The sequence below is a fragment of the Diospyros lotus genome, chromosome 1 (genome assembly GCF_014633365.1).
Source record: "Diospyros lotus cultivar Yz01 chromosome 1, ASM1463336v1, whole genome shotgun sequence".
NCBI classification, from domain to species: domain Eukaryota; kingdom Viridiplantae; phylum Streptophyta; class Magnoliopsida; order Ericales; family Ebenaceae; genus Diospyros; species Diospyros lotus.
Window position 1 is genome coordinate 25,098,397 of NC_068338.1, and position 13,621 is coordinate 25,112,017.

At 35.9% G+C, this 13,621-nt stretch overlaps 3 protein-coding genes across 3 annotated transcripts; all 3 read right to left on the bottom strand.

The window, feature by feature from the left end:
• Positions 1-232: 232 nt before the first annotated feature.
• On the bottom strand, positions 233-2,220 carry LOC127814116 (casparian strip membrane protein 3). Its single transcript, XM_052355382.1, has 3 exons — positions 1,826-2,220; positions 748-871; positions 233-650 (listed from the first exon to the last, which is right to left on the bottom strand). Exons 1-3 carry the CDS (start codon positions 2,089-2,091, stop codon positions 435-437), a joined length of 606 nt encoding a protein of 201 aa, XP_052211342.1. The 5' UTR covers positions 2,092-2,220; the 3' UTR covers positions 233-434.
• Positions 2,221-5,115: 2,895 nt separating this feature from the next.
• LOC127797185 (capsanthin/capsorubin synthase, chromoplastic-like) lies at positions 5,116-6,849 on the bottom strand. The gene has a single exon (XM_052329812.1). The coding sequence runs from the start codon at positions 6,690-6,692 to the stop codon at positions 5,232-5,234; it is 1,461 nt and encodes a 486-aa protein (XP_052185772.1). The 5' UTR covers positions 6,693-6,849; the 3' UTR covers positions 5,116-5,231.
• A 4,386-nt stretch (positions 6,850-11,235) lies between these two features.
• On the bottom strand, positions 11,236-12,838 carry LOC127811177 (NAC domain-containing protein 90-like). Its single transcript, XM_052350885.1, has 3 exons — positions 12,478-12,838; positions 12,076-12,362; positions 11,236-11,711 (listed from the first exon to the last, which is right to left on the bottom strand). The coding sequence occupies exons 1-3, from the start codon at positions 12,671-12,673 to the stop codon at positions 11,397-11,399; spliced, it is 798 nt and encodes a 265-aa protein (XP_052206845.1). The 5' UTR covers positions 12,674-12,838; the 3' UTR covers positions 11,236-11,396.
• Between the last annotated feature and the right edge of the window lie 783 nt (positions 12,839-13,621).

A 13,621-nucleotide genomic window follows, 5' to 3' on the forward strand; every position in this document is an offset into this window, starting at 1 on the left:
AAAATATAAATTTATAAAAAAATTAATATTTGATTTGTTCAACGCGAGCATGTAAGGGTGGATGGAGCTCACTCCACCTCTCATTTTGTTCAAGTCGAGCAAATATTATATTTCTTGATAAACAACATAATCTTCTCGTATTAATATAAATTAAAATCACAAATTTTCTTAGGCCTGATATATATATATATACATATATATTATATTTTCATAATTACATGTACAAGGTGAAGTTATGACGCCAAACTTAACAAGTCCAATTCATGAGAAATGAAAAACGACAGAGACGGATCTGACCCAGTTAACAGCAATGACAAGAAAATTTCACTCCACACCCCCCCAGAAAAAAGCTCATTTTTCCAGGAAAATGAAACCCAATATGCATACAAGCACTGCAGAATATATATATCTCACAGAAAGTCTCCGTTCTGATCTCAATGCTTTCGAAGAGCCACAGCAGAGAGCAGAACCAGAAACACGAGCAGCACCGCCGTAATGAACGAACCCACCACAGCTCCACTAACACTTTTGCAGAAGTTATTGAACTGCTGGCAGATGGGGGCCCAATTCGCGCTGGGATTGCCGGAGTGTGCCAAGTAGACGATGGCCGCTGCGGCCGAAGCAGCTGCTGCGGTGAAAGCCATCATCACCTGTAATTTTAAGCAAACACTCTCTTTACGCTGCTACGCAATTCATCGAACTTCTCGTGGGCGAAGATATAAGTTGGGATTTTTGATTAATGCTCACCGTGTCCAAGATGAGAAGCAGTAGCCTCAGTCCCAATGCATGGGGGCGAACGATGCACACTATGGAGAAAGGCAAGGAGAGGAAAAGATACCCAGCCACGATTGCATTGGTGATGACGAAGAAACTGCAAGCATGCAATACGTACACAAGTAAGATTGCAATTATATATAGATATACATATATGGTCATTTTTTAGAAGTTGCAGATAAGCGTAGAATTTCATAAATTGAGGTGCCTTCTTTGAGCTTATATTATTTGTTGCTAATAACTGCTCAAATGTCAAACTAGCTAGATCGATGCCATTGTTTTCTTTTAAGGAAAATCAAATCTAGATATGTAAGGGGTTATAGAATTATAGATCCTTTAATATAATTGTTGAGTAGTCAAATCTCATTATATCAGAGCAAGAGATTGTAATTCAGTTTCTCAAGTTGAGTTTTCATAAAGTAGGTCACAACTTGTTAATGAGTGATATCTAATTAAGAATGATAGGAATAAGAAAACTTGACAAGATTATTGAGACTCTCTAGTACTGTTCTTCTTGTTGTGAGGTGACACCTTAACAATCAAAAAGTGGCTGTAACTAGGTTATTGTGTTTTTTCTTTTTTGGGTAGATGACAATTATTGGAGAACTGAAAACCAAGAACCAGATTACCCTTGCAAGGGGACATGGAACTGGGCATAAACGCCAAGGCCAAAGCTCACTTGAGCTAAAAGGAAAGATTACAAAACCAACCATCCACCTAAAACAACCTAGACCTTTCCCCCCAAAAGCCCAAAACATACAAAGGACGAATCAAAGAGAGGTTGTATTTGGGTTACCGTCGTTATATATCTAGGATTGTGAGGATTTTTTATTTTGCTTGTACAAAAGTTGTATAGTGAGAGAGTTTGTAACTTTTATTTTAAAAACCATATACATCTTATTTGGTCGAGTGAGTTTATTTTATAACTGTGAGATCTTTAACATATATACGTATGTTAAGAAGCCATATAGAATGAACGAGGCAGCAAATATCAAGTGATGGTGTATACACACACACACACACACACACACATATATATATATAGACGTACGTAAAAGTTGGAATATCATTGTATTGGGCTTGGAACTGGAAGAGCGGGGTGAAGAAGGGAAGGGTTTCGGCAGTAGTCCCCATGGTAGCAGAGGCGGCCAAAGCAGGTGCAATGGCGCAGAGCCTCAGGATGAAGTCGAAGATGGCGACGCCTTTCCTCCCCCCTCCTCCGCCGTGTTGGGCAGCTTCCGTGGCGGCTTTGGTGGACTTGGACGAGTCCAGAATGTTGATCGCCGTCCCATCGCTGCTCTTCCTGCTGGCATCCATGGAACAATAATATTAATTAATGTAATTAAGTTGATATAATTAAGAGATTAAGAATATATATTATGTATGAATGATATATAAGAGCTGGGTCTGAGACTGAGAGCTCGATCGTATGATTTCATTTGTTGGGCCGAGTTTACATATATATATATATAGATAGATAGATAGACAGATAGATAGGAGAAGCTGATCGTCATCTGTGCTTGAATGGATTAGCTTAGATGATGACTTCAGATGGAAGAGAGGAGTTGTTGCCGGCAAATTACTTGCTCCACTTTTGATCAGAAAGATAACATATGCTTACATGAATTATATATTTATTTATTTATGTCTGTATATGCATTATTATTGGAATGATAAAAGAAATTAAGATATTATTACATAATAATCTTCATTAAGAAATTAATTAAGCTTGATAATTATGAATTTTTCTGATCATAACTTCTTCTCAATTTCTTCATGCTTGAATATTAACGAGTTATAATTTTACATAAAAATATATGATATATAAAAAACGTGACAACATTAAAGCTGGTGTAAAAATCATGTTTCCACAACCCACATTTTTTTCTTATTTAGATAATTGAGATGTTATTTAGATATATTAAGTTTTTGACATTTAATACGTGACACACATAATTAATATTCAGATAATTATTTGAGTATTTAATGTTAAATGTTATATAAAATACTAAAGTAAACTTGAAGACAGGATGCCTTTGGGATATTCGGACCAAATCTCCAATTTGTCATTATACCTGAGATTTTTTTTTTCGCTTTAATTTGTAGTTTAACGTACACATGGAATGGAATGTTCGATTATGTACGAGAATTGGGTGGGTGTTAATTGGTGATTGAGTTTGTAGTAGGTGATTATATTTCAAGATAAGGTTTATTACAATGGGTAACATAATATTATTTTAAAATAAGATTAAAATATTTTTTTAAATTTATAAAATAGTTATAATGAGAATGAAAAATATTTTAAAATTTTTATTAGATAAACTGTTTGTTAAATTTTTTGTAATGCATTGGAGGGTATATGAGTCATTTTATTTATCTATAAAGTTCAAAATAAATTTATTTGAAAGAGAAAAAATAAATTTTCAAATAATTTATTTAAAAAATTTCAAATAAGGAGTCGTGTGATTTTTTTTCTAATGATTATTAGATAAATTTAACAAATATAATAGAAAATAGTTTTGTTTAGAATATTTTTTATATTTTATTTTTGTTAACTCAAATTTTAATTAACAAAATATTACCTGAAGATACAAATTTTATGTGTTTATTTAATCCCTATTAAATTTATTCAATACAAATAAAAGGATAATAATGTGACGATGGAAAGTAGGACCAATCATCAGGTACTCTTTAGAATTTGTATCTCAAGATGGACTCTCCAGAACTGCACTTATTAGAGAATGAGGAAATATTAGCTCCTTTAGGTTCTATTTGATCGGCTATTTTTTTTATAAAAAATAATTATTTTTTATTTAAATTTTAACTTTTAAGGTGTTTGATTGATCAAATTTTCATAAAAAATATTTTCTCACTTGTGATTACGTGATGCTATTTTTTTATTTTTGTTAGAATTAGTTTCTTATGGGGGTAGATGCAATTTTTTATGAAAATGTAAAAATTCACCCACCACATACTTAGCCTTTCCCTTCCATCACCACACATCAAATGAGAAGATAAGAGAAGAATTGCCTAGATTCGGCAATTGACGAGCAATGAGCAACGACATCTTAAACCGACGGCCATCAACGAGTAGTAAGCAACAATGACCATTGACAAGTAGTGAGCAACAGCAGTCATTGACGACTTGCAGAACATAAGTGATGGCGAAGGTTTGGGTGGTGATTGGAGAAGACGTAGGCAACGACCATCGGTTGAGGTGTGGGCAACGACGAAGGCGTGGACGGTGATTGAAGAAGACGGACAAACATGCTACTGGAGGAAGACAAAAGGTTGCGATGTAGGTGTGGCGATTCCTCGGCACAATAGGTGGCAATGATGAATGGTGACTCGACTGGTAGCGACGACCAATAATAGTATTGTTGGCAATGGCTGAAGGACGACAACGACGACGACTGTGGTTGAACTTGTTAGGCAACTAGAGGCCCACTACCAGATTATTTGATTATTTTGTATATGTATATTTGATTATTTTATATTATTAATTATTGATTTGTGTATTTGATTCGTGATTATCTACATACGTGTATGTGATTATTTCAATAAAAAATAATGACAATCAAACATCAAAAGTTAAAAAAGTATAACAATTTTTAGATAAAAAATTAAACTAATCAAATACCTTCAATTAACATTTTATTTAAAATTTAATTCTAGATAATTCAATTGTCTAGAAAATATTTTCTTTTCATATAAATTTTATGCTTGAAGGTGCGTTTAATTGAGAATGGAAAGTGGGGTATTCTAATTCTCACCTCACTTCTTAGAAATTTCAATCCCTTGATTTCAAGAAAAATTTTTACTTTTTAAATTAAAATGGAATTCAAATTTTGTGGGAAAAAAAAAATTGTTTGATAGAATTTCCTAATATTTGGATGAAAAATGAATTTCACCCCATTTTTCACCCCCTCCAAACACACTCTTAATATAATCTTCAATACTCAAATTAATAATAAAACTCAAAAAAAGGGATGAAGAGTTTGTACTCAAATGATTTTAGCTATGGAGATCACTCATTTATATAAATTGAAAGAGACTAGATATTTATAATTGTATGGTCTCTGTTAAGTTAAAGATATTCAATTGGGTAATAAAATGGAATTACCAAATTGAAATATTGAATTTTTTTATTATTTCGAGATGTCACATTGCCGAGTGCTACGTGCCAGCTGGTAACAATTTAACATATAATGCCAAAACGTATAAATTTTGCAACTTTGCTTTGCTTGCTTAAATTGTAATTTGAGTTAAATTTCATTTGCAACAGATTTGTTATTTTTAAAATTTAGTCTTGAATTCTATCATCATCATAATAATAATATATAAAAACAAGGTTACTTTTAGATAAACAGAAGATTGATTGTAAACATTTTGATGAATTCCTGTGTGTTCAATCAAACAAAACATGCCACATTCTTCACCCCACCACGCCTTCAAAACTAAATAGCCTCGAGGGCAAGATTGCCCACCATTCTAGCCAATGGAGCGGGGCACTTTGTGACAATATCAAGCCTGGAAGGATTGGAAGCGTGCCCAAACAGGGACAAGCTCAGCATCCCCAGCTCTCCCAGGCTCAATCTCGAGGACAGAAAGCCTTGCCAGTAGTAAGCATCCAAATCAAAGAAAGCATCAAAAAACCTCCTTGTCCCGTTCAAATCAAGCTTCAGCAATGTCTCCATCCCGAAGCAGTAGAATTCCCTTATCCTCCTCTTCTCAGCCGGCCACAGCCCATCCCATGCCTTCTGCCGCAGGGGCCTTCCCCTGATCATCCGGGTCGAGCCAAGGCATTCGGCGATGGCGTCAGCCAATGCCGGGGCTGCAGCCAGGGACCGCGCTACCATGTACCCGGTGGCGGGGTGGACCAGCCCGGCTGACCCACCAATCGCCGCCACGCCCTGGGGGATGTCCGGCAGAGGCCCCCCCATTGGTATCAAGCACTTCTCAACCTCCACCACGGCCTTCACTCTAATCCCCAGATGCCTAAGCCTTGCCACCATCCTCCTCTTCACCTCCATGTACGGCAAAACCGGCCTGCTAACCAGTGAAGTCTCTTCCAAAAACACCAACTTCTCGTCAAACGGCATTGCGTACAAGAAGGTCGGCAATTTGGAGTTACTAGCCCTGAGATATGGCTCATTGCCCAGATGAGAATCCCTCCAATCCATCAGAACCATCTTGTCCAAATCAAACGGGTGGCTTTCAACCTCAGCCAAAATCCCATGAGCTATCTGAAAACCATGGTTTCTTGGCTTGCCATACTCTATGAAACCACTGGAAAATCCACTGGCATCAACAACCAAACTGGCCTTCAATTCACTCCCATCGCTACATACCACTGCGGACTCAAACTCCTGATGCTTCACTCCCCAAACTTTGGCCCTGTGAAATTTAACACCATTGGAAACGCAGCCCTGCAACAAGTCCATCTTCAGGGCCTTTCTGTTGACTCTGCCGTAGGGCCGGTCCAAGAACCTGGTCTTGTGATCATTCACATAAACACAAGCCATTGGCCAGGTCTTGTCCAAGCAATGGTCCAGCCCCAGGCTCTGAAACTCATCAACCCAGGCTCCATAATTGTTCGGCCACATAGAGAGTGGGGAGGGATCAACGCAGTAAACTTGGATTCCGTAGCCGGCCACCCTCTCGGCGAGGCGGAGGCCGGCAGGGCCGGCGCCGATGACGATGACATCGGGGCGGCGGCGGCTGGAGGGATCGGCAAAGGGGAGATCGAAGTCAAGAGAGACTGGTGCCGATTGGGGGGTCAAGTCCAGGAAGTTACCGAACTTTGGGCGGTGGATTCTTCGGGAAAGGGGAAGTGGAGGAGAGAATGGAGAATTGGGGATTTTGGAAGCGGAGGGATATTGAAGAGGAGGCGGGGGTAGCCGGAAAAGAGTTGCCATGGAAGAGGGGCGGAGTTGGAGAGAGAGAGAGAGAGAGAGGATTTCAACGGAGGTTGGGCAGATCCAGACAGAGAGGAATCACCGTGCAGTTCGAAGGAGAAGATGCTCCAATTTTGATTATAAAAATGTGATGGGACTTTGCGTGGGTGAGTGGATGTTTGTTTGTTTGTTTGTTTGTTGTGGGTAATTGCCGTAACCTTCCACTTCCACTTCCACTTCCACTTCCACAAATAGAACCTATATGCCATCAAACTAACTAATCTAATCTAATCTAAAAATATAATTGAATTGTTATACTATATATATATATATGATGTATTGAATGGGATGGTGATACACTCCACATCACATGCGGCATCTTTTCATTTTAACATATTAGGCATGTGGGGGGCCCTCCGCCTAAATAATAATTTCCTGAAACTTTTTTTTTAATAACAAATTTGGTATCTTATAGTCCCTATGGACCATAGACATAGAGGACAACATTGGAAACCTCACGACGACACGCTAGGTTTCCTTTGCGTAGCCACAACTTCTTTCTTTCCGTGCCATGCAGCTGCGTGCGTCGGGCTAACGAGGGTAGGTAGGAGTGGGTGTTGGAATCGGGGGCAAGCCCAACATGTATAACCCAACGGGAGCCCATCCGCCCAGCCCACTAACCTCGGTTGTCGGCCTGGGAAGCCCAGCTCATTAGGGAAGTTATAATTTTGATCTTAAGTTTACTATTTTAAAATTAAAAATTATGAGAAGGATATCACAACATAATGACAATTAATATAAAGTATATAAATTTTATTTATATGATCGTTTAGACAATTTCAATCTCTTTAATTTTAAAATAACTGAAAATAATTTTTATAACAATATAATTGCTTTTAAGTTTTATATGGATATGATTATTATGATAATTGGGAGCACTGCAAACAATTTTTTATAGTAATCTAAATTTTTATTAATAACATAATTGTTTACATTTTCTTGTAAATATTATTCATATGATCATTTAGATAATTGTTTAAAAGTTAAATCAATATTTGTTACAGATTTATAATATAACTTTACAATAATAGGTTACAAAATTGTATAATTAAAAAGATAATATATCTTATGAAAATCAAGAATGATAATTATTCAATTAAGAACAAGATTGTTTATTTACATCCTTCGATATTGAGGGATTTTTTATGTGAACCCGCGATGGGACAAGACCAAAGGAACCCACAAAAGATTGAAATGAACCCCAGAAAAGCCAAAATCGAGTAGAAGGCAAAGAATTCCCGACCCGTTGATTCACGAACCAAGAACCTAGACTATATTAAAATCTAGACCCGTTGATTATACGGAAGCAAGAACCAAGAATTGTTGAACGCTACAAAGACTGCCCAGATCTTTGATAAGTTCGGGTTTTGAACGCCACAAAGGAATCACTCCATTGATAAGTTCGAAGTTTTGTTCATTGAAGAACAAGATAAAAGAGATAAATCTCTCAAATTCAAAAATTCATAATAATTTCTATGATGTGAATCAGGTTGCTAAAGCCTCACAAGATCTGTTGAGCATTAATGGAGGCCCAAGATCTGTTGAGCATTCATGGAGGCCCAATATCTGTTGAGCATTTATGGAGGCCCAATAACAAGATATGGGGTTAATAGATTTGATTGATTGAAAAGATTGCAAGATTTGAGAATGATTGATTAATTGGTTGATTGATTGACAAGATTGCAAGATTTGGGGTTGATTGATTGATTGGTTGATTGATTGACACGATTGCCAGATTTGGGGTTGATTGATTGATTGACAAGATTGCCAGATTTGAGGTTGATTGATTGATTGGTTGATTGATTGACAAGATTGCCAAATTGATGGGTTGATTGATTGATTGACAAGATTTGCAAGATTTGGGAATGATTGATTGATTGATTGATAAGATCCAAGCTTCTCTTATTTTCTCATTTATTTTAAATCTTTTCTATTTCAGATAATTCTTGTTTCTTTATCAGATTATGTTATTTCCTTCTTGTAATCAATTCCTAATATGCCTAGGATTTGGTTTATTTCCTTCTAATTTAGAATTTGAGTTCGGCTATATAAGCCAATGTAACCCAAGAGAAATTTAGTTTTTGATCAATATTATTTTGTGAGAGTTTTCTCTTTGGTTCTTCAACGAACTATTTTGAACTTATCAAGATTTTATCTTGTGGCGTTCATCCTTAACTTATCACTCACAAATCTTCTCATCTATCTTGAGTGTGGCGTCAACCCTACCTTCTTATACCTTTGGTTTTTATCTCTTTATAGATAACGGGTCAAGATCCTTTGTTTTCTTTATTATGAATCTGTTTTAGAACGATCATTGGCAAATGAACCATTTTTGATCGTCGGGTCTCACCTTCCTTCGTGGGGTTCACATCAATTTTTCACATCCTTGTAAGTTTATTTTATTTCCTTTTAAAATTTATCTTAAGAACTTAAGAACAAGATTGTTTTGTACTCTTTAGTTCATACATTTGAATTTGTTATACTTATTTCTTTTTGAATTTAATTTTAACATTATTTTCTTGTTTGTTTTTATCTTTATGCCCTGAATTATTTTACAAGATGATTTGGTTTCAAAATGAAAATCAATTTCAAATATTATCAATCCTATGTTAAACATATTGAGGGCACTTGAAAAATGAAGTTTTTATATCATAAGATTCATTTGAATTTATTTTATCAAAATGAGTTTTAAAGTATTGGGAAATGAAGTAAAAATATTTTAAAAATAAAAGACAAATTGTCGATTGATTCTAAGGAACAATTGATAGTTTTTAACCCTGTTGTCAACCGATCAAAAGTTGGCTTCAAACCATGAGCGGTCGACAATCACTACATACAAACCAATCGACCATTTTTTAACATGTCGATAATTTTTTACTCCTCATGTCAATATTTTTTCAAATCTTTGCACTAATTTATCAATCGATTCTAAAGAACAATCAACCATCTTTAGTCTTGCTGTGAACCGACTTTGATCAAGTCAAAAGTTGGCTCTCGACCATTAGCGATCGATAGCCACTGCATACATATCAGTTCACCATTTTCCAGCATGTCAACTATTTTTTTACTTCTTATACGTTGACTAGATTTTAAATCTTTGCATTAATGTATCTATTGATTCTTAAAATTTGTCGACTATTTTTTTTTTTTTAAAATTTTTCAAATATTAGTTCTGAAGCTCATTTAATATCCCCAAGTACCATCAATGACCATATTTTTCAAATGACTCGTCAAGCACTAGCATTATAAATTCAGAGCTAGTGGATCATTTAAGAAGGTTAGTGAATTTATTGTAACAAATCAATTTGTTCTAACTACTCTTAAGTTCAATTGTTCTTTGTTTTTTTCTTTTTTTTTTTAAGGCTTTATTCTTTAATTGTATTCATTAATTCAAACCTTATATTATTTTTTGAAATGACTTGTAACTGAGAGATAAACCTCTTAAATATTCTCATATTATAATCTTATTGTATTTTCCTGACAAGTGTGCTAGAAGATCTACTTTAATAGTAGAAGATTGTAATATCTAGTCTTAGGGACTAGAGAGTTTACTTGTGATTAAGTAAGAGGATTTAGTAAAGGTGTTAAAATCTTAGTTAAGGTAGTAGATTAAATCATTTAATTTAACCACTCAAAAATTGATTATGTATTATTTGCTCTTGTTTTCATTCCCTTTAAGTTATCAAACATTTTTATCAATTAATTTCATTTGCACTAAATCCTTTATTTGAGGTAGCAAATTTTTAATTTAGACTAAAGTTTTTAATCACCCAATTCACTTTATTTTGGATTGTGGTGTTATTGCTAGTCAATTCTATCACTATTGATAGTTATTTTTCAAATCGAAGTGAGAAACTGTCATTCCCTTTTTAATTAATAATATAAACACGTGGTCCAATAAGATTTTAAGTTTTAAGTTTTTAATATATGTCTATGTGAGCATATAAATGAAATAAATACATGACCTATTGCTATCTCTCATACATCACACAAATGCTCCTACCAATAAAATGTCGACACTTTCTACCACCACTAATTGCTAGATAATTACTCAAATTTTTAATTTAAATTTCCTTTTTGGTAAACATAATTCCATATTAGGTAGAGAATGTAACCCAAATCCAGTTTGATAATTGCCTATAAATGGGCCCTTGATAATAAATTTGAATGGCCCATCGCCAATGTCATTTCAATTAGCTCATATTTGGTTATCTTTTCTCCTCTAATTATTTCTTGCTCCAATTCTTTTAAATCTTTTCAAATTTTTGTTTTCATCTCTTATAAACTATTAACTCGTATTTGTATGGCAATTGCATACCCATATATGCTAATTATACGGTTAAATCATATTATTAGTCATTGAACGTAATAAATTATTTATTATATTTTAATTTTTATCACTATATTTACTAAATTTTAATTTTTATTATAATTCAGTACCCACAATCAGGTAATTTTGATATTTATATCAATATATATATTATATTAAGTTCCGTTAATAGAATTTGACGAAAAATAATTATTAAGTATTAAAATTTATTAAGACTTAACTAAAATTAACTAAACTTAAACCCCAGTTTAAAGTGTACATAAATAATGTATAAATTACATTATCCATACTATTCTTACTTAATACAAACAAAGAGGCAACTTAATTCTTGCTAGTTAGATCAGATTGAGCTGCTCCCACTCCCATAGGGGTTCCAAGTCCGGGACTAGGCCGCCATTACTTGCAGCAGCCAAGCCCGATTTGGTCTCTGCAACGTCAAACTGCTCTTCTCCTAAATATGATGAACTTTCAGAGGAGCCTGCTTTCTCCACTCTTTTAGACTCCTGAGAAGCTCTAGTCGCGGAGCCATCATATCTGTGAACCCGCCGCCTCACTGCTCCGACGTCCTCCGCCCCTACTGGCCGGCGTTCAAATCCTCGGAAGCTTCCCCATACGACGTAAACTCTGCACAAACTCAGCTCATGCCTTACCTGCATCATTACAAATGAATGATCGTAAGAATAAGAAGTAGCATCCAGGGTACTCAACTAAAAATGCAAATTAATCGAAGATGACTTTTTGTTATAGGTTTATGACCCCGGCCGGTCCCCCAAGTTTCAAAACAATTAATTCTTTCGGCCTTCATATATATATTGGGTAAAGATATTATATGGGCTGAATCTGATACCATTTGAAAAGTCACAGGTCGACACCCTGAGATGCTATAGCGAGAGATAATATATGGGTTGACCGTTGACATAAAGAATTAAGGTGATTTATGAGTCGTGAGTCGTGAAATTAGCTTTGATAATGAAAAAGGGATGAAGAAATGAGGCTGGGAGTTCCATTATTTACCCTCGGGATTGCAGCTTCTTCTTCTGTTTCAATGGCTCTGTACTCATTCATCTTCCACTTGGTTTTTTTTCCAGATCCAGCCTTGCCTTTGTAAAACACCATTGTCTTCTTCAACCCAATCACTCTTCCATCCGATGATGAATACACGTAGTCGGGAGAGCCGCTGGACTTCCAGTAGCCGGAAGCCAAGGTCCGGCAGGGCCGCCCTCCGTGAACTTCCCTCTCCGGCCTCGGCGTGAAGAAAAACCACTGCTCAGTGTCTTTCCGGCACAACTCTCCCGAACGCTCTGCGACCAACCAAAAGCATCACAGTAAATATTCTGTGTGTGTGGTTATTTGGTATACTTGATGTGTGGGTTATTTAAAAAAACCAAAAACAAAACAAAAGAAAACGAGATGCACTTGGGAGCTGCCACGGCTCGAGCTGGTAAATGCCATGGACGACGGGGATGACACGGTCGATCTCCGGGCGCTTCCCGGCGAGCTTGTTGCGAAGGTAGAACAAAACGAGCTCCTCTTCAGTTGGGTAGAAGCGATAGCCCGGCGGCATGTCACCCGTTGGTGGCTCTCCCACAAACGGCGACGCCATATATGGCATTATCTATAAGCTTGGAAAGGTCAAGATTAGGCTACGGTGAATTTATAGAGTCAGGGACGCCACCACCAATGGTTTGATGTGTGCCTGAGAGAGCGAGAGAGACAGATGTAGGCTTCCGAGTGAAAGAGGAAAAAAGGAGAGGGATTGGAAAGTTGCACGCGTTTGGGCAAAGAAAGAAAGAAGGAATTTTGATGTAGAAATATTGAAGTAGTGTTGTCGGGGCGAGTGTCTGTCCCAATTTCTTTGGCTTTAATTTTATTCCAATTTTCTTTCCTACAAAGTCAACGTCGTCTTCTTGAACCGGTCAGCCTGCCTTTCTCCTCCTTATCGATGGCATGGCCGCCCCCCCCTTCTACTTGAGGATCCAATCATAAAATAAATATAAAAAAGAAAAACACACACACACACACACACACATAGAGAGCAGCAGCAGCAGCAGCAGCTTGAAGCTACGGTTATGGGGGCGATTTTGGTCTGATTTTGCTGAATTTTTAAGGTGTTTTTCTCATCATTCAAAGAAGGTTTTTACCCATTTTGATCGTTAATTTGGTGTCTCCAATGCTCAGCTTTATCACTGTTATAACAACTCATATTTGGTTTTGCTTGAATTTCTAATTTCTATTTAATTTGCACAAGAGACAAAAAAAAAAAAAAAAGGGGAAAAGTTTTGTTTATTATTGTTAACCTTATTGATATAATATATTTGAATGCATTTTTTTAAAATTACTTTTCTCTCCTCTCTCTCTCTCTCTCTCTCTCTCTCTCTATATATATATATATATATATATTCTATGCATGCCCATTTACCCACCGCCTTAACCCAAAGAAAAGGATTTGAAAACTTAAACGAAACTAGTCTTTGGTTGACTTATAATTGACATAAATAAACATTTGTACGTGAATTTTTATTCAAAGAATTTGAACTCTAATCACTTAATTATAAAATGG

Bases quoted from the DNA above. Each gene is read 5' to 3' on its own strand.
- LOC127814116 (XM_052355382.1), bottom strand. From the start codon at position 2,091: ATGGATGCCAGCAGGAAGAGCAGCGATGGGACGGCGATCAACATTCTG. The intron at 872-1,825 runs GTACGTCTATAT...GCATGCTTGCAG, and splicing joins AATGATATTCCAACTTTTAC to TTTCTTCGTCATCACCAATG. The intron at 651-747 runs GTGAGCATTAAT...TTAAAATTACAG, and splicing joins TGCTTCTCATCTTGGACACG to GTGATGATGGCTTTCACCGC.
- LOC127797185 (XM_052329812.1), bottom strand. From the start codon at position 6,692: ATGGCAACTCTTTTCCGGCTACCCCCGCCTCCTCTTCAATATCCCTCC.
- LOC127811177 (XM_052350885.1), bottom strand. From the start codon at position 12,673: ATGCCATATATGGCGTCGCCGTTTGTGGGAGAGCCACCAACGGGTGAC. The intron at 12,363-12,477 runs GTGCATCTCGTT...GGTTGGTCGCAG, and splicing joins CGAGCCGTGGCAGCTCCCAA to AGCGTTCGGGAGAGTTGTGC. The intron at 11,712-12,075 runs GTAAATAATGGA...GTAATGATGCAG, and splicing joins AAGAAGCTGCAATCCCGAGG to GTAAGGCATGAGCTGAGTTT.